General features: G+C 39.4%; 1 protein-coding gene across 1 annotated transcript in view; it reads left to right on the top strand.

Annotated features, from left to right (window-relative positions):
* The first annotated feature begins 215 nt into the window (after positions 1-215).
* The window catches only part of CDH11 (cadherin 11, type 2, OB-cadherin (osteoblast)), a 42,103-nt gene continuing 19,587 nt past the window's right edge, over positions 216-22,731 (top strand). The window contains exons 1-2 of the mRNA XM_009881371.1: positions 216-350; positions 20,317-20,711. Coding sequence (XP_009879673.1) covers positions 20,484-20,711 — 228 coding nt within the window. The 5' untranslated portion in view covers positions 216-350; positions 20,317-20,483. The remainder of the gene's footprint in view (positions 351-20,316; positions 20,712-22,731) is intronic.

Below are 22,731 nucleotides of genomic sequence, written 5' to 3'. Positions count from 1 at the left end.
CTGCAGCATTTTAGTTATGGGAACATTCTTGCAATAGTAAGTCTGTTAAGGTAAAAGCTGTTTGTTAATTTTCTCCTTGGAATTATAAGTATTATTTAATTGCTACTCTTTAAACTCTCTTTAGGCTGCTGTGGTAGTTTACAGGCTAGACTTTAGTTTTCTTTTATTATGGCACCAACATTGTATTGGATTTCAAATGAACTTTTTCATTCTTTGCAGCCAGAGCTGAAGTCCTGGATAAGCGGCAGCGGAAAGCTCACGTCTGCGTTGCCATCGTAGTCTCATGAAGTGGTTTTTCCAATGTGTGGAATATGCTACATAAATTGGCAACAAGTTTCCAGTGGGTGAAGGTAAGTAGTACCTCCAAATGTATGGTCTTCTGAGAGATGCATAGGTAGTCTCTTGTTTCTATAGCGGCTGCAGTATTTGTGCAATACAGGGAACGTTTCTGCAATGACGAATCCCTCGCTTGATGTGTGCTGTCAGCTGGTCTTTCTCATGCACCATAGAGCTTATCCATCGGTCGTGATTGTCCCTCGGGAGAGCTGGTGCTGTAGGACACTGACCATCCTTCTATGTCTGTAAAGCACAGTGTGGTAAGGTGGGGTTTTGGATCACAAGATTTCTTTTTTAAAACAAAACAAAATTTCTTGGTTAAAGCATCAGAGAACCTCTTGAAAACTCATAGCACTGTGGCACTGAAGAACAGAAATGTAAGAAATTTTCTAATCTTTAGGCTTCCAACTTGATTCTATGAAAAAGATTCATGCTTTTCTTATTCTTATTTTTCTTATTCTAGGCCTAAATTAGTGATTAGTTTCATATTTGGTTTATTTCTCTAGTATTTTGTGCGATACCACTGACCTTAATATAACGGCTCAGACTTGGGTTAGAAAAAGAATTTCGTGGTTACTCTTAGGCTTCAGAGAAGGCAACTGTGGAAAGTGTGGAAATAGAGCAGTACGGAAAACCTTCGACCTAAAAATAGTCATATCTGCTGCTCTGATGCCTTTAATTTTTCATATCTTCTTTGACTTTCAGTTGTGCTATTACTGAAACTGCTGATTCCACAGCGGTGAGAATTGTCCACTTACAGGAATATCTGTGCTTTCTTAAAATTAACACTGAAAGAGATTAAATATAATAGATATTAAATATGTAAATACTATTGTTTTTACAGAATCAAAGGCACGATCCCATCTGAATTGTCTTGGGTAAAGAGTACAAAGCCGGGATATTAAACCTCTTTGTCTAGCTGACTCATTCACAGTTTTTACATTCAGTGCACTCAAGTCCTGCTTGACAGATGCTTCATTTCTGTGGAAATGTCCTTGAATGATGATAATCTTATTTCTGGCAGCCAAATGGGCCGTATACTTAAACATCCTTGGATATGTGTTTGTGGTATCCACCGGCTTGTTAAGGTAGACTGCAGCAATTACTATCAGGCTGAGACAGAGCGTATCTGACAGTGATACCAACAGCATTCAATTCAATTTAGGTGGGAAATGTGTAAGCTCCTTTGCGCTTAGGAAGAGCTGTAGCTCAGCCCGGGAAATTCTTACCCTGGCAGTCACCAAACACAAGGGCCAAGTTTTGCAAACAATGCTCGCTTCCTGTCCAGATGATACAGCTTTTTGACAGAATGAAGTTAAAGAGTGTTTGGTTTGACTGAAGACTTCCTGACGAGGGTTCAAATTCATGTATGGTATCAAGAAGACGGAGCAAAAATATCTTAAATTAGTCATGCGTTCGGTTTCTCTGAGTCCCCTCCATGCGCAGTTCTGTGAACTTTCTCACCACTGTTTCAGTTCGCCTCTTCTGGCATTTTCTTGTATCTCACTTCAAGGTTTAGTTCAGGCCTCTTTCTGCTCTTCTTGTTCTTGACTTCAGGGCTACACTTCCAAGTAGCTTTAATTTTTACAAATTAAAGGACTGTGAGGAACAACCTCAAAGGAAAACTTGAAGGCCCATCACTCTCACTAGTGTATGAGATAAGTGAATTTAACAAACTGGGTCCCTACTCAAGTTCTTTTTCATGTCTTATCTGAGAAACTGTTGTGTCTATTTTCGTAGACTTTTTTACATTTCAGAGTTCAAGCAAATAATTTCTGAAAGAAAGCTTCCTGCAGAGCGACTGTGGGATGTTCCTCTGGTTGGGGTGTGAAGTGCCTCCCTGCAAAAGAGGAGGAACAAGCACCGCTTTTGTTGATTATCATGTAAACCTGGGCAGCCGTATGCTTCCTAAATTCTCTTCTCTTCTTTTGAAGGATCTTCCTTTCTTACATTGTTTCCAGCTGTGCCTGTTCAGGAATGCAAATTTCCTGCTATAGTATCTAGATAATCAAACAGTTGAGCAGGTAAATATTCATGTTTAGCAATGTTAATGGCAGGAAGAACAGCAGGGCAGACAGAAAGGCACTGCTGATCTCATCTGGAGCTATAAGGTAGGCTTGACCGCTCAGTCACACAGAGTGATGGCCAGTAGCTCCATTAAGAGGAAATATCCTGACTAGAGATTTCCTTCCTATAGTGCTTGGATTTTCTATGCTGAAGTTCTAAAGGGAGTGAGAATAAGCACAACAGATAAATTTCTTCTCAATTAACGTTACTCTGAAAAGCATTATATAGAATACTGCTATATTTAACAATCCCTCTCACATGATGAGAAACTTAGGTTCACTTACTGGCTATATAAACCAGTGTTATATAATGTATACCTTGCCTCTTTCATTTATAACATCCTTTTGATTGTTTGTTTTTAATTCTCACACAGTAGGCCTCGACTATAATGGGAAAAACATGGTATTCCCAACATATAAAGTAGATCTTGGAAGGAAATCGCTGTATAGTTTTGTTTCTGCACTAATGCCGGGTGGAAAGAAGATCAATTTTCAGTTACTTAGAATCACCCTTATTACAGGCCTTATTACAGTGCTGGCACATTTAATGAGCCCTACATATTGGAACAGAAAGTGTTACATCTCCAGTTGCCTGCTTTAACCTGTATTACACGTCTCACCTCACTTCTATACAAGTAGCCATTTATATAGGTGTTAAGACCCTGAATTTTGGAATTCTCAACTTAAACTGACAGACCTACAACACAGAGCAAACACCTAGCATATCTGCAGGATTAGCTTATTGGATATATTTTTGGATGGATAATGGTAGTTGAAATGAAACAGGCTCGTATATGAGGGCAAAAGCCTTGATTTTAGTATGATGATGCTCCAAAGTACACTGAATCCTTAGGTTCTTCTTAAAGTAAGGCCTGAGAGCAAAATGTTAAGAAGAGCAATCTGCTCATGTTGGTCTCATTTCACATAGTCTGAGAAATGAGATGGAGTCTGAATTTGTTACTTCTGCTTTCTTCATGCTCTTCAAGACTTGTTTGAACTAAGACACCTTTGGAAATATTGTTAGAATAATTGTAAGAGATATATCCTGGTCAAACAGATACCAAAGAGGAATGATTATTTTGTTATAAACTACAAAGACTTCTAAAAGACATCAAGTGGGGAAATATGTTCATACTGGCCTATCTTATATCGTCTCACTACCTCATAATATGGACATTTTATATTTTCCTACCTGCTCTTTAATAGAAAATTATTTCTATGAAGAATGTGTTGCCTTGAAAGAGTAACTAACTTGTACCTGAACCGAAATTCAGGTCTCAAGTGACAAGAAGTTTGTTTCGGCTCTGAAACAAGTGAGTTATCATGCATTTTCCCAACTTTCTGGGAAGTCTGAGCCCCATGTGGGCTGCGGTGTGCTCTGCCCCGGGGGCTGGAGCAGCCTGGCTGGGCTGAGCCATGGGGAACCCCAAGGGGGAACCCTGAGCCCGAGGGTCCCCAAAGGCTGAGATCTGCCTGAGCAAAGGAGAGACTGCACTGCACAGCCTGCAGAGCCGTGAGAAGGGGAAACAGGCATGAAAAGATGGATACGTTGACTAAAAGAACTCACCAAAAATCTAATCACTTGTGAGTCAAAACAACTGCAAGTATTTTGGGTTTAGTTGTGGACTATGTGTTCTGATAAAATTAATTTCTGACGAAATTTCCATAGTTATCTTCAAGGTGAGAAGTGTGAACCAAAAGCTAAATCAAAGTCTTTCAGAAACAATTTTGATGGGGATTTATTGAGACAACTGATGTCAGCTTTAACTATAAATGCTCTCTATAGTTGCTGTCTTTGGGCTTTAATATTAATAACAATAATAGTAATAGCGTTAATTAAAACATATACCATTGTGTCTCCAAGAACAAACACACATCCAGGGCTAGAAAAAATAAGCATAAGAGAAAACTAAATTATGTGTCTTGCACATACGTATTATATATAAAAAGATTACTGTGTACTCAGCCATTCAAAGTTTCATACGCAACAAAACCTGTCTTGAATTCTACTCAGAAGCTAGTCTGCTCTCTCAAACATGGGCATAGTCTGTATGCTATAAAATAAAACAAAATTTAGTGTATTTAATTCTTTTGAGGTATTTAACTAAACCAGTTACTGCATTGTTAGCCACAGCTGAAGAAAAACTTCTTAAAAATGGCTTCGGTATCTTTCAGGAATACTTGCTAATATAACCAAACATATGCAATTTATGTGGCTTTACTAATCTGTATAAACACTAATAAAGTCACACAAGTTGTGATTGGTAAAATCTAATGTAATGCAAAGGATTTTCCCACTTTATTCCTGACAACCTGCATTTGTGACCATTCACTTACTTTATTTTAAAATGGCTTTTCAATTACATTCTAGTGCTGTAGGGGAAAGCCTTTTGACAATGGCATGACATAAACCATTTATATTGCAGCTCCATCATAGTTCCCATAGCTAAACTAGACTGGACAGTTCATTAAAAAGAAAAATTAATAGTACAAGGTTGCAGGGAAACAATAACAGATTATGACTGGCCTGTGGCAGCCCACTGAATTCATGCAGTGGAATAAAAATGATTCCCCTGTCTCATAAATGAAGGTTTGTTCCAAGGTTTTAGGCAAAGTCTATACTTCTATTCCTTTACAGGAAAAAGCTATACAGTTTCTTGTCTGTAAAAGCAATACTTTGTAATTCCTGCAGAAGATTAATATGTACTCTTTGGGGATGGAAAGCACATATTTCATTATATTTTGAATACATAACAACATACATAATATAAAATAGAATAGAATAGAACACACTATACAGCTACATCAAAGAAAAAATGAACCTTCTTGGAGATGGGCAGAAGCGTGGAGGGGCAAAGCGAGGGCGGCATCGGGACTCAGTCCCATCTTTTCTCCTTGAAGGTGGTAACTGCTCTATCCCACTCTAAAATTGCGATACTTCAGTGTGGCAAAACCAAAGGATTTGTGAGTCGATGGCATTTCTTTTGAGTCCTTTGCCACTACGTGTGTAGCATGATACGTGATTTATCTCTTGCTTAAGGTTGTTCCTAAAGGTATAATCAGGTCCTAATGGCCTCTTTCTAGATGTTACTGCATATTTGCCTGATTTCCTCAGAGGTTTGTGGTTCAGATTTTCTGTATAATTCTGGTATGTGTGGCAAATACACAGACTTATACTTTAATGTTGAAATCTGAGTTTTATTATAGCAATGCTATAAATTCCTGTCTCAGAAGATATTTCAAACAATATGGGCTCTGGGATGCATTAACCATTTCTTTTGGCTGGTGGCCACAACCTTCTAATGAATTCAATGGCATAGCAGGAGAGGCCAGAAAAGGGGAAGTCTGAGCCAATATGATGTTTGGAATTAAATACAGGACTGACCCTCTGGGGTATTCTCTGGTTCTCTTTATGAACACGATCTTCTTTTAGAAACAACAGCCTAAAATACAGAAAAGTCATGGCCGTGGGATCTGATCCCCTTGTACTTTTACAGGTTTATACCTACTTTTACAAGAGAACTTGGGTACTTGGCCTCCCATTCTCCCTTCTCTCCTCCCGAAATAGAAAAACAGAATACGTAACCTCAAAAGTCTGGTCACTCGGCGAGGCCTCCTGGCTGTCTTGGCTTAGTCTCATGCTATAAGCTCTATTTTGTGATCCGAGGCTCCACTGAAGCAAAAATAACTACCCAACCAAAAGACTCTCCCTCAACCTCGTCCTGTTTTCATACTTTCACTGCGGGCAATGTGTATGAGTTGCAGTATGTTGGAGAGAGGAATATTTCTCTTAATTTTTAGAGGGAATGTGTTTGCACAAATATTTAGCGCTCACTAATGAGCTATTCCTTTCAAGTCAGGGTACTAACTAACACAAACTTTCTAGTATCTGGTATCACGTTTGCCATCAGCTGCCTCCCAGGCAGATGTCTTCAGGCGGGGATGGGGATGAAGGGCCCCTGCATCCCAGAGCCATACAGTGATGGTTCCTTCTTCCTCCTCACTCCAGGGTCCACCTGGAGTCATTTTTATGTTTCCTAACATGCTCCGCATCTCCACACCGTGCACTTTCTTCATTGGTCTGTAGTTCCACATCACATCCCGTCTTCCTGTCAATGGTGTGGTTTGCGTATGTTGAATATTGTCCTTTGTTCTCTGCGTTATCTCTAAAATTGGTTTTGTGCAGCTTCTGAGGTTGGTTCAGTGGCCGGCAGCTGACCCCTGCTGAGCAGTTTACAGCCCTGGGGCCTCTGCTATCGTCTTGTACCCGGACTTTCAAATCTCCTCATATCATCTCATCTCATACCTCTGTCTATGCTGCATTTTATGCAGGGGTCACAGACAGTGCATTCTATACAAACAGCGAATTGTTATTGTTATCTATTAGTTACAAATATATACATAAACCAACAGTATTAGATGAGATATTAGGAGGAAATTCTTTCCTGTGCGGGTGGTGAGCCCCTGGGGCAGGTTGCCCCGAGAAGCTGTGGCTGCCCCATCCCTGGAGGTGTTCAAGGCCAGGTTGGACGGGGCCTGGAGCAACCTGGGCTGGTGGGAGGTGTCCCTGCCCAGGGCAGGGGGTGGCACTGGACCGTCTTTAAGGTCCCTTCCAACCCAAACCATTCTATGATTCTGTTACAACATACGGTCATGCAAAGCTAAGCAAAAGGCAAAACAAATGAGGCAATAGTCATCTGGTCCTTAGGTAACCTATTACAGCCAAATAAGTTAACCAAAACTGAGGCCCGGGCAGGCCAAAACAAGTCGTGATGAAGCCTAACAAGTCCCACTGGGTCCCGCGGGCTGCGCCGTCAGCTTCACACGCAGCCTTTGGCGTGTTGCAGGCGATGGTAACACTGGCTTACAAAGCTCCGCAATTTTAACAAGATCATAGAATCACAGAATGGTTTAGGTTGGAAGGGACCTTAAAGATCATCTAGTTCCGACCCCCTGCCTATTTAATTAAACCCCGTTATTGAATAAGCATTTGGTAAACATTCGTATTAGCAGTCTTATTCTTACATAATTATTTGTGTCACGTATTATTGTTTGGTTTAGTTATAGCTGTGTTTACAAATAACATAGCATAATAAAAGTGCCTGCATATGACCTTCATAATTAGTTCTTCCTGCATATAATATATATCTAACATTCTTTGGGTGTGATTCTAAGCTCACATACTGAAGCTTAAGTCAGAAGGGGGCCACAAAACTTGCACAAAGAGATTAAAAAAAAAAACGTTCAGTTTTTTAAGGCAATGTTTACCCTGACAGCCATTACATTTGAAGAAGAAATACGTCTGTCTGTTCAGAAAGATGTTCCCAGTTCTTGGATGAATCCCCAGATCCAGTTTCTCCAGCTGGTGCCTGTCTGGTGCTTTATTTGCTCAGACCACTGGATTTCCAGGAAGCTATTTTTGATTGTAGGTGAAGTACAAATGGTACCAAATCATTCCTTTTCCTTTTGCTCACTCTTGTGAGTTTTTGAGTTAAAAACACTGTCTTTTGAGTGGTCTTTGAAGTGGCAAGAAAATATAGGGTTAGCGTTGTAGAAGAGCACTATATCACTGTCCATGGTGTGATATTGTAAAGACACCATAAAGAAATTCAAATACTAATCTATATGGGTTAGCCTTATGCAACCTTACCTTATTTACTGAAGAGATTGAAAGGAAAAAGGAAGATGGGAGTGTTTGGCATTATACACAAAGTAAAACCTACAAACTGAGGTTTTGCGCAGGCTTTTAAATGAAAAACTCCAGATTCATTGTAACGTGAACAAAACCAACAAGCATCAGTATTGCATTTAAACTCTGTGAAGTCTGAGATACCAGACTAGACCAGAGAACAAAGTAGAGGGTTATGTCGGTCTGTTCTGATGGTTAAATCAGTGGATGCCAGAGCTTGCTTAGCAGGTATGTAGCAAGTTTCCACGAATAACAGGAGAATCTTTAGCAAAGTTAAAAAAAAAAAAAAATCCGATAAAACCCATAAAACTCATGGTACACTCAACACACTGCAACAACTTTAGCCTGACTTGTAAGCAAGAGGAAAAGTACAGATGAAACATAAAGTTATGTATTTGGAAATTAACTTGGAACTGTGAAAGCCTCGTTTCTCTCTATCAAAGATGATAAAACTCACAGAGATGAGAAGTATTTGATCTGAGGAATACACAGAACCTTCTTAACAGAGCTCTAGTAACCTGGGCTCCAAAGCCTCATGCTCTTGCAAACGTGACATATTTGTGCTCGCGTGGAGAATGCCATTTTATACAATGCACTTGCTCATTAGTCTTGGGCTCTGAGTCACCTTCATCTTGTCCACCAGCTACTTGCTTCTAGCGTGGTAATTTGAGCCTCTAGTCCACACTGGCTCTCTTGGGCTTAACACATGTGGTCTTTAAAAGCTTTCTATTGACACAACTTCCATTTTCCTTCTCTATGCGCTCCCAGGACTGTCAGCAGTCATTTTAGTTTATTTCTCATTTCAACTGTCAAGTCGACATTTCCTTTACAAAAATTTAAAAGGTCCAAAGTTTCTAAGTGTTCCATCCTTCTTCCAATAAGTGTAACAAGTACCGAAGTATTTAGAAAGATTATGTTTGGTGACAGACTCTCTCATCTCTCTTTACCCTAATAGTTCCTTTCCCAGAGAAAACATAATTACTCCAAGAGCAATTTATTTAATTACCATTATGGGAGACTTCAAAGGAAATTGGTTGGATTGAAATAGTGATATCACCCTGGCAACTTTTTGAAAAGAACATTTTGGTAGAAAATATGCTGAATGTAAGGGCGTGTTTAATGTGGAGAAAAAAAAAGCCTAATCCTATTCTTTTGACTGAAGCTTTCAGGGTTTTTTTTATATATGTGTTTTTATACATGTATATAAGCGTACGTTAATTATTTTTATTATTTTTATTGGCCTCTGTTTTTCTTCTGTGAAAGACTTTTCATCTTCTTTCTTCTTTCCCCTGTACTTGCATCATATTAAGGTCATTCCATCCAAAAATTATACTGTTTGCAATCCAGCAGTTCTACCAAGTGTCAGGTTCTTTTCCTCTTTCTTTTTCACAAGCTTATTTTTAAGTAGCAATTCACTGGTCTTCATTAGGGAAAAAACGATCTGTCCCTGATTTGGAACTTGAAGCTTTACCTGACCAGACACACATTCGTTCACGCTCAAGTACTTTTATGCTGTCCCGTTGGTTAAAAAAGCCATTGGTGATCTAAGATGCAGTTATATGCCACAAGTCCTGATTATTGCACTCTAAAGGTCAAGACTTGCCCTTGACATCAGAGAAACGGTGGCAAAAGGTTGAGTATTTATATCTCCAAAACATATAAGGCACTTCCAGAATACCAGTCTAATTAAACAAATGCCCAGTTTTGCCTGTTTGCCATGACCAGCTTTCTGTGGAACATCGGTTTCTGAACTAGGGCTTTTATGCAAGGACAGCTATAGGTTTATGGTATTTAAATTTTGCCTCTTCTGCATGATATCGTGGCACCAAACATCATCCCAACTGTAGCAAGGGACTGCCTTAAAACTATTGTTGTTAATGGTTTCTATCAGGGGACAAGAAATGAAGCGTTTTGTCACAATGATCTGTAATTAGTGGTCAGAAATAGTGCCAATCCCGAATCTCTGGGATGTATTAGTGTTTCGCATGATTGGTTAGATGTATGTAATGAACAGGTTTAACTCCGAATGAATTATGTTCACGCAAAATATACTGAATCATTTGCCCTTTTTTGCAAATGTATCATTTGCATGAAAAACAAATTCTAATTGCAAGCTGACAAGGCTGTCTTTTTTATGCTATTTATATGCTTAGCATCTAATTGCATCACCTGAGCACCTCTTGTTGCAGTTTTGGGTTTGAATCATAATATTTTGAGTTGTGTCTTCGTCCTTATACGTTTGGAACACTGAAAATACAGATAGTTCCTCTGATTTGTGCTCAGAGCAGGTCAAGTTGCACAGGGAAGTTGTATCTAATGGAGATGGTGTTTTCTTTGTGTTCATTTGTGTGTTTGTTTTTTAAGTTAAACGAAAATATTCTATGGTGACGACTTACAACAAGATATATCAGAAGATACTAATGCAAATATTGTTTGAATTATAATCTTGTGGTTTAATGGATTGTAAATAATAATTTAAATTTGCAGTTTTAGTCCTTTCAGCTGTAGCCCCCCATTAGGTACTTAAACAGTGACGGTCTCCTTTATTAGAGCTATGGATGCTGTATTTGTTTGAATATTCTGATGTTATTATCTCATGCTATTGAGCCAAAATAGGTCTCTTCACAAACAATCTCTGCCTATGAAAAAAGTATTGATTCGATTGTTCATTCAAAAAAAATCTCAAAGTGGGTTTTATGCTCTTTGTGGAAGAAATTTGCACTAATCTGGAACAGCTGAGCAAACTGTCAAAAAGAACCTTACATGTGCAAGGCTGAAGGATCTGGACTCTTCCCTCTGCAGCTCCGTGAAAGCTGAGAAAAGGAGAAGGCTCTTCAATTAGAAATTTCGCTCTCACCTTTCTTTCTCTAGCAAATGTATTTGAAAAAGAAAGAGACTCTTAGTAATTCACTAACTTGTCAAGTTTGCTAAAGATAAGTGTTACAGAGAATCTAATTATGTGAACCTCTCTAAATGAGAGTCGCAATGGTTGCTAGATTTAAACAAACTGCCCTCAGTTTACGTGTGCTTCCGAAGTGGCAATCTCTTTATCAGAAACTTTCCTACTTGAGGGAGGCCAAATTGAAGGGGACCAGGGGATCGAAGTAGTCTAGTAGAATTATATTCAAAGTAGAAAAATATTTTGTAGAGGAACGCATTGGTCGTATAAAGACCACACAAGATGCTATAACGGTTTGGCATTTCAGCAGCACTGCTGAAGCTGCCTCTAGAAATGAAGCTGTAAGTACAATACCACAGATTCAGTTTAGATTTCTGGTTGCGTGGAGGCTGTCAGCCCTTCAGCAAGAGGTTGTAGATCAGAGCAGAAATGGATTGCTTGTTGGAATGCCTTCTGGTTTGGTTTGGTAGTTGCGTAGGCCTGCCTGTAGGCATTAGCTTTTGATAGGTTTTCAGCTACCACTCTTTAATCTTCACTTTCTGTCTCATTTTTGGCATAAACCTAAAAGATCATCAGTCACAGCACAAGTGTTATTTAGCCATTCGTAAGTATAGTTTTGTAGAGGAAAAAAAACCCCAACATTCAGGGTTGGCTTAGCATGTAAGTACAGCATTAGTAGTTGGAAGCAAGTTGACTTTAGTTGTCATTTATTTCCTCCTCAGGCTGTCATTTAGAGCCACTTACATAAGAGTAAACTATATTGAAACTGAGGTGGACATGGGCTGCAGCTACGCTGGCCTTTGAGTATACGGGAAATTATGAGAATTCCAGTTTGTCTGAGATGCACAAGAACACAATTACTATTTAAAATAAACTCTACCAAGAGCTTAGTCATTACTTCAAATGACTCTATCAATCACCATGTTCTTTAATAAGACTACCTTTCTTATGCTAGTTGTTTTCCTGTAGAGTTTAAGCTTAAAAACAGACAGCCTCTGTCACATTTATCTTAAGTGGATCTCCCCAGGGCAGCAAGTAAATGTAAAACTCTGTTTACAGCCATTTTTCATTTCCCAAGCCTTTTAATATCACTCTCTCAGGCTTATTTCTGTGTCATTCACTTCCTAATGTACTAAGTTGTCTTCCTACTTTCTACTGCTTTGTATGAGGTACACCAAATGGCAATTTCACTCTTCTTGAATGAGTACAAATTAAATCAAAGCCTGGTGAAAATAGTTTCCTTCCATGATGATTTCAGAGGTGGATACTGAAGGATCTATCACATCGTATTAGTCAGGAGGTTATTTTTCTTCCTCTTTCCTGCAAAATGACTTCTATTTTCAAAGAGCCATCGTTTTATGGTTTTGTCTATGGTTTCCTAATACTGAGTCTCAAAGCTGCTACGGGAAAATATGGCTACATTTCAAACACTATTCTTTGGAGCAGCTGGGGATTATTGGCTTTAAACATCTCAGTAATCCAATACAGTGCTATAAAACATGATTTAAAAATGCAAAGGATTAAGATTTCCTTTCATAGGATTCTACAGAACTCAGAACAGGATTCTACAAAACTTACTTTGCATTTTTAAGGTAACTTCTATGGCTAAAGATGAAAATGGACAGTTCTGGAAAGATTTTATTTATGTATTTAGTACATTCAAGTCTTGCCATGACCTAAAATCCCTCCATAGTAGGATGTCATGTGGGACAGTGTCAAACGCTTTCCACAAGTCCAGGTAGATGATGTCAGTTGCTCTTCCCTTATCCACCAACACTATAGCCTTGTTGTAGAAAGACACCAAATTTGTCAGGTATGATTTGCCCTAAGTGAGACCACGTTGGCTGTTACCAGTCACCTCCTTATTTTCCATGAGCTTTAGCATGGTTTCCAGGAGGATCTGCTCCATGATCTTGCCAGGCACAGAGGTGAGAACTGACAAATAGGATATGATATGATGCAAAATTACATATATACTTAGCTCTGTGGAACTGTATGTGAATTGGGGGAGTGTGAGGCTCTCAGTATTCAGTGGGATAACTAAGAGAATTTTTTCCCCAAGTATCTTTAAATACGAAAAATTTCCTTTTCTGGACTAAATACTTTTGTCTCCTAAGACTAATTATGTTTTGTGAATGACACAAAAGACTTTATATCAATTTGCATTCAGATGAGGGTTATTTGCTGTGTGCTCCAGTGAGACCTGAAATATGCTTCAACAAGAAGAGAGATTCAGTGTTTCGGAAGGGCTCACAGGGGGTTAGTTGCTGGCGGTCTGTTTTAGAATTACACATTGGGAAAAATGAGATTTACCAGTTACATATACAGCATGAAAGTATTTTCCTGTATCAGAGATCAGAGCTCCTGTCATTTAAACAAAATGTTTTATGTTAGACTACTGCATATTGGCCTTTAATGCTTGACTCCCAGTAGAGAGACACATGCATGACTGGTCTCGCGGGGTTAGTCATAGTCATAAGGTCAGCGTGCTGCGTATGGAGTCCTTTAGTTTTTAATTTTCCTACTTTGTGTGTGATGAGTAAGGGCCATGGTCCTGGCACTTAGAGAAGGAACTCTGCTGGTGTTTGAATACAACTCCACGTCCCAGTGCTGCCCTTGGAGAAGGCGTTCGTTTGAGGAAGCAAAACTCCATCCCCTAAAGGGATGGTTTCCCGACTGGGAAGACACACATAAAGCCCTTAACTGCCAGGGTGCAGCTGGAAGTTAAAAAGCTGATACTGTCTCTTCCTCTAGTTCGACTCGTGCCATTTGAAGCAGGCCTTGCAAATGATGATACATACGCCAGTGTTGCAGCTTTCTCAGCTCTGCGTATCATATAAGTAGCTCTCTCAAGGCAATATCAGGCGTGTTCTAGTTCCAGTGGAAAAATGCAATAATCCTAATTCTGGTCGTGCCTGGATTTAGGGTACCTAGAATCTCACAGGAAGCTTGGCGTTTTTCAGTACTACAGGATTTATTTTAAGAACTGGCTTTGCTATATGTGTAATGCAAACCAGACATATGTATAGTAGATCTTGATACGTTGCATAACATTATTTCATGTAAATAAAATGGGATGCCTTCTTTTGCACAAGTATATTGTGCAGTGAGTCTAAGCTAAAAACTATTCAAATATTGGTCTGATAATGCAGAACAGTTTAAAATCAAAAAGTAGTTGAGAGAATGAAGTTAAAAGTGGAAGGCACTGATTCTCCCGGTATTTTATCTTGTTCCATAAACAAAAGGGACCAGGCTATTTGTTTACCTTGATGTACCATTTTCTTGAAATGAGCCAAGGAAGAGAACAAAGTTTTGTTAAATGGGAAAAAATTAAATTAAAAGCAAACGTTAGGTTATCAAGATGTGTGAAACTTACTGGTTAGGGCTGAACAGCTTTCTGCAGCAAGAACTAGTATCCTTCAAAAATATTTTCATATTAATTTATATAAATTTCCTGAAAATACTTATGCATCAGGTATTTGACTACAGCAATCTGTAAGAGGATAAGAATACACGCCAGACTGAACTCCTGCCTGCGCTCTGCTGTGCGTACCTTCACCAATGCACATGAGTAATGGAACAGTCGTGCACAGAACTATTCCACAACCCTCAATTCATGTCTTTTATTAAAAACTCCCAGAGTAGTTAAATTCATGATATGCCCTACAGATTAACCAGTATGGGCTCAGTGGGACTCGACTGCTTATTTGCACTTTTTCCTACCTTCGTTCCGTGAGAACTGCTCATTTTTCACCACCCCGATTACGGTATTCAAGGAAGAAAGTCTCTGAGCCGACCACGTAAGTTAAACCACGCAATATATGAGCCCTGAGGCTGCTCAGAACAGCCCTATCCCTAAAGCAGAGGAATGCCCAGTTCTCGTTAGCGTTGCCATTGCTGATTGCCGGGGGCAGAGCCCCGGAGGGCTCTCCTGCCTCCCTGGGCAGCGCGGGCGCTGCCGCTGTGCCGCCGCTCCAGCCCGCTGCCCGGCGCTCGGGCGCTCTGAACTCCAGAACTAATACCATCCGATTTTTATTCTGTCATTAACAAACTATTCATTTCCTTGTCTGACGATAATATCATTGTAAAATAAATCGTTCGTCTTTTCAGCTAATTCTAATTACAACTAAAATCTCATTTGGACTGGGAGTTTGCTATATTTACTTGATACTTGTGCAAAACATTTCAGAACATAATCATCCATTATTATATTGCTACACTGTGCTCTTGACTGCTTTCTGCCAAGTGTATTCCTGAGAACAATTGCTATTTTAATGTATCATCCAGAAGTTATGGCCTAGACAAATCAGAAAAATTGTTTAGTCTATTATAATTTGGCATATGGTCATTTAATAGCGCACAGGAAGTCAGCATGAATGTTTGGGGTTATTTTTGCTATAAATATAATGAAAGAAATGTAAAATTGGCCAGACTTCACTTCCGTGACGGGTCTTGTCATTAAAATAATCTCTGCTGGCTCTTTATTTTTTTCTATTAGTCATCTATAAACAGTCATTCAAATTGGTGTGTGAAGTTTCATAGAGCAGCCTGACTTTCTAGCTTAGCCCCTCGGAGCAGGGGTAACCCCCCGACACCACCTCTTTTTGCTGAATCTCTGCCCTTCGTGGTCTCTCGGGGCGAGGGTGCGCAGGGAGAGGGCACTGGGCGTGTTGTGGAGCGGTGCAGACCCTGGCTCGGCTTTGCCATCGTCTGCGGACGTGGTTATAGCATTTTGCAGGTTTATGATAGATGTGTTCTTAATTAGTTGAATAGCGTATTTCCATTAGGAATATTGATGGATGTTATTTTCTAACGGTAGCAGAACAGCCTCTTCTTATGTTAAAGTTGAAACTTCCTAGCTTGGCATTTCCAGAACTAAGCGGGAACTACGAGTACAAAACAGACGTATCACCTATGTAGTTAGAAGTGCCCCGAAGGCATGTTCTCACAAATATTTAGGGATATCTTCAATGTCCATGCAAACATTTCGTGTGTACACCTGACTGTGTATGTTGTTTTTCAGGGTGTGGACTAGATATAGTTTTAACATTTCTCAGTCCTGCATACCTCAGCCGACCAACATATGTGGGCAGCATTTGGGAACCTCATTGCGTTCACGTGCCTCTCGGATGAGGTTCGATCTTGTGCGGTGGCTGGTTAACTCCTGTATTCCCTTTATTCACAATAGAGCCATTATTCAGTACCAAAAATTGCCAACGTTTGTTTGCATGCGGTTAAAATATGTTAATGGAATTCTTCCCTTTGAGAAAAAGGTCCATCCTAGTTCAAATCTGGCATCCACTATGTCTAAGGAAGTGGGAAGCAGATTTTTTTTTAACAGATTTCTTAGGAAAACTTAGGATTTCAAAATTACATGTTGTGCAATTCTAAACAACAGTGGAAAAAATCAGGATGTTGCAGTCTGGTCAACTGCCCACTGAGCTTTGCTTTGCTGTAGCTGAGGAATATAATCTATGTGCGGAAACAACAGTAATGTTGAGGATATTGCTAAGATTGAGATTTTTTTTTTGGAAAAGACTGGAAACATTCACAGCAAATGATTCAGACAGTTCGCGGCCTGTGTAGTGTTGTGCGGTGTGTGAGTAGAAGTGCTGCACACAGAGAATTTGCAGACACTCACGGAGCAGCAGTCGGGCCAGCTCTGGCGATTGCCATCCTCAGACCTGTATTCCACGCTTACAGGATTATGAGGTATTTTTCCACAAGAGAAAAGGAATTGCTTTATAAATTGTTTAGCTCTTTATCCGTATTTTCCGCTCGAAGAAGTGGGCAACTGTAGGCTTACAGCAGCTGAGTTACCGTTAAAATGTTTGAAAGGTTTTAAGTAGATTGTTTTGGAAAAAAAATGGAGGAAAAAAAAAAAAAAGAGAGAATTCTTTCTTGTTCATAATACTGCTTCGCTTTTTAATGAAGTTTATTTTAGCTCTAACTTAAGAGCATCTTGTGCACCTTGCCTTTTAGGAAGAAAATGGTTTAGAAAAAGCCCAACTGTATCTGTTTGAAATTTAAGTAATTTCATAGGCGTCGGTGGAACCCTGTTGATTTATTCTGTTAGCTTTTCTTATGCCAACAGGAGTGAGAGAGCATACCGCTGTGGCAACCGCTAGGTAACTGAGCCGAGAGCATGAACCTCAGGAAGGGAGAGGGGCAGGAGGAGGCCAGGGGACCTCGTTGCCAACAGCTCCAGCTCTAATTGCAGCCTGTCCGGTGGTGGGTCACTTACTCCAGAGCCAACTTGGTATCACGAGCGTCGAGTCCTTTCACATTATCCCTCAGAGCAGAAGCAAGTACCATAAACAGCCTTAGTGATTTTTTTTTTTTTTTTTGTAGCCCAAGTAGTGGATGAGTTTATCTTGAAGACCTGTAGCCTTATTGCTTCCTCTCTGTACATGTATATGCAAAGGGTAAAACGAAAGGTAGCAAACAATTTTTGCTTTAAATCCTTATTAGTAAATTAAGCATGGATGTATGATCAACGTTTCGTTTCCAGCACTTCATACTTGAATAGCTGATAATATGCAGCGTACGTATCAGCCTTGCTCTTCCATTATTGTTAAGCATCTTTATAAAGTGTTTACTAATTTACATAGCAGTATTGAAAAGTTTGGGAATAATGGCCATATTTGTTTACTTATTTTCATTGTTGAGATCATTATGTGATGTTAATGAAGAATAATTATCAGTGAGGTTAATTTTCAAACGCGTCCAAAACCTATTAATGTAAGCAGTTTACCTAGGGATTATTTTTTTTTTCACAGCAGGTTTGAAAATGCACAACTGTCGGGGCGTACTTCCTACTTCATTTCTCTTTGGAGCACGTAGGCCCCACGCAACAGTCCGAGAGCCCAAACACCTCTATCTGCGGCACACCAGTAACGTACTATAGATCCCTGTAGTAAGTGTCCTTGTCCCGTGTAATTAGCTATACTGGGCATGGCGTTGAAGACTATTTGGCTCAAAGGGCACTCGGTGGCAAACTACATCCCAAAGAGCAGTACCATTGATTAACTGAATGCAATTATGAAGCAGACTGAACGGCCTTAATATGTGGAATTTGTTACATCAACACTTTTCTGTAGACAAAGCAGCCAGAAGAGGTAACCTCAGAGCCTGCTTGCTGGGGGGTAAAACTGACACCTGCAACAAGGAGGTAAATCCAGAGGTGTTTACTAAACAGAACAGAATGACTCAGTTTACATCTGTGGGATGAGTAAAGAATTCGATGGGATTTAAAAAGACTTACTACAGTATAGTAAAGTTAAATGATAGGGAAGCTTGGTAAGTAAATACTGCATACTAGGGGCTTCGATTTTATTTTTTCTGTGCAAAACTGGGGGGAAAAAGTGTCCTTTCCTTTTTTTTTCTATGCAAACCTGGGGGGGAAAAAGTGTCCTTTCCTTTTAGAATTAACTATTATCATAATAGTAACTAGTGTTGAAAGGCTTTGCATATTTAAGCCACTTCCAAAATAGGTTAAATCTCAATTTTCATGCCCTTTAAGTCCTACCTTATTTTTACCCCAATAAAGTGGAGATACAAAATAAGCTCTAAAACCACAGACCGAATGCTCCACGCTTCACACGCACATATTGTGGCAGATAAAAGCATTTTTCTGACCAAAATAATAGAGATTGTGTTCTTTTTCATCTCTTCCATGCTGGTATGAGTTATCTGTAATGTGACATCATATAACAATAATACAAAATTAAATGGATACACTAAATGTAATAAATATGCATAGGAAATGCATACACAATAAATATGCATAGGAAAGCCAGATTATGTTTGCATCTATATGTGTGACTTTTATTTAATTCATTGTGCTGAAGCCATTGTGGTGGTGTAATTGAGATTATGTCCATTTTCAATGAAACAAAAACAAAAATCAGCTTTTTTTTTGAGGAAATAAAACCAAGTATTTCATTCCTTATTTATGAATTACTTATTTATAAACTCCTGTCTGTCAACATTGAGTGTGTACTTTTATGTAACCGTGCAAAGGGACGTGGACGGGAGGACATGACTGCTCAGGATTTGGGAAAACCATCCCAAGATGAGTGGGTTTGGTACTCCTGAGATGTTTATCTGTTGCTGGAGTTATAGAATGTGATATAGGTTCAAGCTGTTACCTATATTCACATTTTGTCTGCTACAAATACTATGTGTAAAATCTCCCCATTTCTCATAAAAAAAAAAAAAAATCATCCTGTTTTAAAGAAGATGGTAGAATATATTATACATGTGCCTGTTTGAATATAACATTGAGTGCTTCATTAGAATCTTGCAGCAGGGTAAAGTGAATTACGCTGAAAGCTGAAACAAACATGGTAGAGACCTTGTAAAAATTGGCTGTTCTGTAAAGATTGAAGGAGAATATATTGGAAACCCCAGGGATAAGTCAAAGTGGACTTTATGATGGATTGTTAGCTGCTGGAGGTATAGACCTCAGTTCAGGTTTCACTGTATTATGCAGTTTCTGCTTCAAATATTAATTCTGACCTAGTGTTTTAAGAATTATTAGAAAGTAAGAAATCAATTTAATTCTGGTCATTTAAATCACAGGGAACGTAGGAATAAATAGCCAAATCAATTGTTATATTATCAAAAGTATCTGAATATGCTTTTATTGGTTTATGGCATTTATCGTCACCAGCACAAAGACAGTGGAATAGGCAATCAATGCTGCTTCTCCGCTTTGACGACTTGATCCTTCGAGGGAGGTAGAAGGGCTACTTCAAGGGTCTAAATGGAAAACGTAGGTCCTCAGAGTTCTGTCAGGCACTGCTTCTGCCTAGGAAAACATATAGGTAGTTATTTTCAGCATGAGTATCTGTTAGTCATGAAAAGGTCTTTTTCCAGGCATGTGTAGAAATATTCCCTTCTTGATAAGCAAGTATCTTGGTATCTATCCTATATCTAAACCTATGGCTTAAGAGCTTGTATCTAAGGCTTATATCTGAGCTCCAAAGAGGGCCTAGATATAAATTAGGTATTTCTACAGTTACCTTGCATCTTGGGCTAAATCCATTTGGAAGGATCATGAGAGAATACAATTCTCTATCTTTCAACTTCCAAACGAATGCTCTAACCAGCAAGTCAGGAGATTTTACAAGGTGGCAGTTGCAGGTAACAAAACACTAAATATACTCATTACTCAGTATTTCATAATTATGAATATATTTTAATCTTCTTATTATCTTGAAATTCTCCGAGGCTGTCCCAGTTTTATTTTGGTTAATAAAAAAAATATTGCACCTCAAAGACATAAAAGAACTGACAATCTTCTCCATTTTACTTTCTTTCAGGAATTAAGTTGGGAAGCTGCAGAGCATTGAGTGATGTGTTTAATGTGTGGTGGCATCCTATGTGCAGAACATTTCATCTGAGACTTTTCAGCAGCCTCAAACTTGTTGACTTCCAAGGTGGAAGGGGTAGATTCTTGGATACTCCTGTGCCTACAAAATAACCAAAAATGAAGGAGGACAATTGTTTACATGCCGCTCTTATCTGCCTGGGCATGCTGTATTACAGCCATGCCGTAACTACAGAAAAACTGAACCACCTGAGGCCATCGCTTCATGGTCACCATGAAAAAGGAAAAGAAGGACAAGTTCTGCATCGCTCAAAAAGAGGCTGGGTGTGGAATCAGTTCTTTGTTATAGAAGAGTATACGGGACCAGATCCTGTACTAGTAGGAAGGGTAAGAAAGAATTTCTTTGTTATTCATCAATTAATATTATTAATTTATATTATAATTTTGTGAGTTGCTTTTTTTCTTGCCATTACTTTTCTGTTGTATTAGCTGCTTCTTCAGCAGCTACTTATTCACCTAGAATTAATCGTTTTATTGAAGCTCAATTAAGGTGCTAAGCAAAATACTACCGAAGTGAATACAAATTTTTCCATTGACCTCAGCAATCGTTGAATGAAGGTGTACAGGCTGTTATTTCACACAAGAGCACGAACCACAGCAACCACTTGAGCAACAATACGTCTCAAGAATATCTGGTATCATTCTCAGGTCTTTAAAAATAGTAATTAAAAATGTAATCTCTAACTCAGCAGCTCAGTAAAAGCATACTGCTCAATAGGTATCTCCTCATCATTTTGTTTTCAAGTTACCATATGAGGGTTGTGTGTAGAGTGAGATACATATCCGTGTGCAGATGTGTATGTACACTCATCCTGGACTGAATTCTCTTGCCGTCTAACACAAACAGAATATAAATACGTAAACAAAACAGTACATTTGCCAGTTTATAAATGGTCAGCAGAATTGTGTTGAGTTAACCCCAGAGCAAAAGAGTGGAGATTGCTGGATCAATGGGCCAGGGCAAATAGTGTGAGCTTTAACAAGGCCAAGGTCTGCACTTGGGCCACACTAACCCCATGGACGCTACAGGCTTGGGGAGCAGTGGCTGGAAAGCTGCTCAGCAGAAAAGGCCCTGGGGGTGTTGGTGGACAGCCGACTGAATATGAGCCAGCAGTGTGCCCAGGTGGGCAAGAAGGCCAACGGCATCCTGGCCTGTATCAGGACTAGTGTGGCCAGCAGGGCGAGAGACGTGATTGTCCCAGTGTACTTGGCACTGGTGAGGCCCCACCTCAAGTGTTCAGTCAAAACTGAACTGTGTTCAGTTTTGTGCGCCACAGTATAAGAAAGACATTGAGGTGCTGGAGAGGGTCCAGAGACATGCAACGAAGCTGGTGAAGGGTCTTGAGAATAAGTCTTGTGAGGAGTGGCTGAGGGACTTGGGGTTGTTTAGTCTGGAGAAGAGGCTGAGGGGAGACGTTATTGCTCTCTACAACTACCTGAAAGGAGTATGTGGAGAGGTGGGTGTTGGTCTCTTCTCACAAGTTACAACCGATAGGACAAGAGGAAATGGCCTCAAGCCAGGGGAGGTTTAGGTTAGATATTAGGAAAAACTTTGACACTGAAAGGGTTATCAAAGACTGGAACAGGATGCCCAGCAACGACGTTGAATTGCCATCCCTGGATGTACTTAAAAGCTGTCTAGATGTGGTGCTCAGGGACATGCTTTAGAAGTGGGCCTGGTAGAGTTGGACCTGATGATCTTAAAGGTCTTTTCCAGCCACAATTATTCTCTGATCAATGATAGCAAATACCATTCTGGGTGATCTGGTTTAAAAGACGGTTAGTATTGTGCACTTTGTAGATGCCAATATAAAATCAGTAAATCTGTAATTTGGCTCAATGTTTCTCTCATTCATCACACTGAAGTGTGCATTGGTTGAGAAAGTAAGAATATTTAGTAAGCATTTGTTACTTTTATATTAAAGAGGTTGTAATTAAAAACTAGTTGGCAATCACTGATTGGCTCATTCGTTACATCCCATCTGTCACTTAACAACTTTTTACATGTAACCTAGTAGAGTATGAAGTGCACAAAATCTTTGTAAAAATGACGCTTCCTTCCAACTTCATTTGTGTAAAGAACCTGTTATAACTATCTTCTCGTGTGTTCTCTTCCTTAAACCTTAAAGCTTGGCTCTCAGTAGCACCCTACGTGTGGTAGCATGCAAGTCCGTGCAGGCACCTTCTCTGAATGCAGGGCAGATGTGCTCACAGCCCATGGCCGAGCATGCGTTATTGTCTGATGTAGGACACGATTTTTGAAAACTATGAAATGATAGTAATTTCCTGTACTTTTTTGTTTTATAAACGCACACATGAAATGTAATTTCATGAACTTCTTTGTTTC

This window comes from Charadrius vociferus, unplaced genomic scaffold (assembly GCF_000708025.1).
Source record: "Charadrius vociferus isolate BGI_N301 unplaced genomic scaffold, ASM70802v2 scaffold553, whole genome shotgun sequence".
Classification (NCBI taxonomy): domain Eukaryota; kingdom Metazoa; phylum Chordata; class Aves; order Charadriiformes; family Charadriidae; genus Charadrius; species Charadrius vociferus.
Note: the sequence above shows the minus strand (reverse complement) of the source record. Positions and strands in the feature narration are given on the sequence as shown.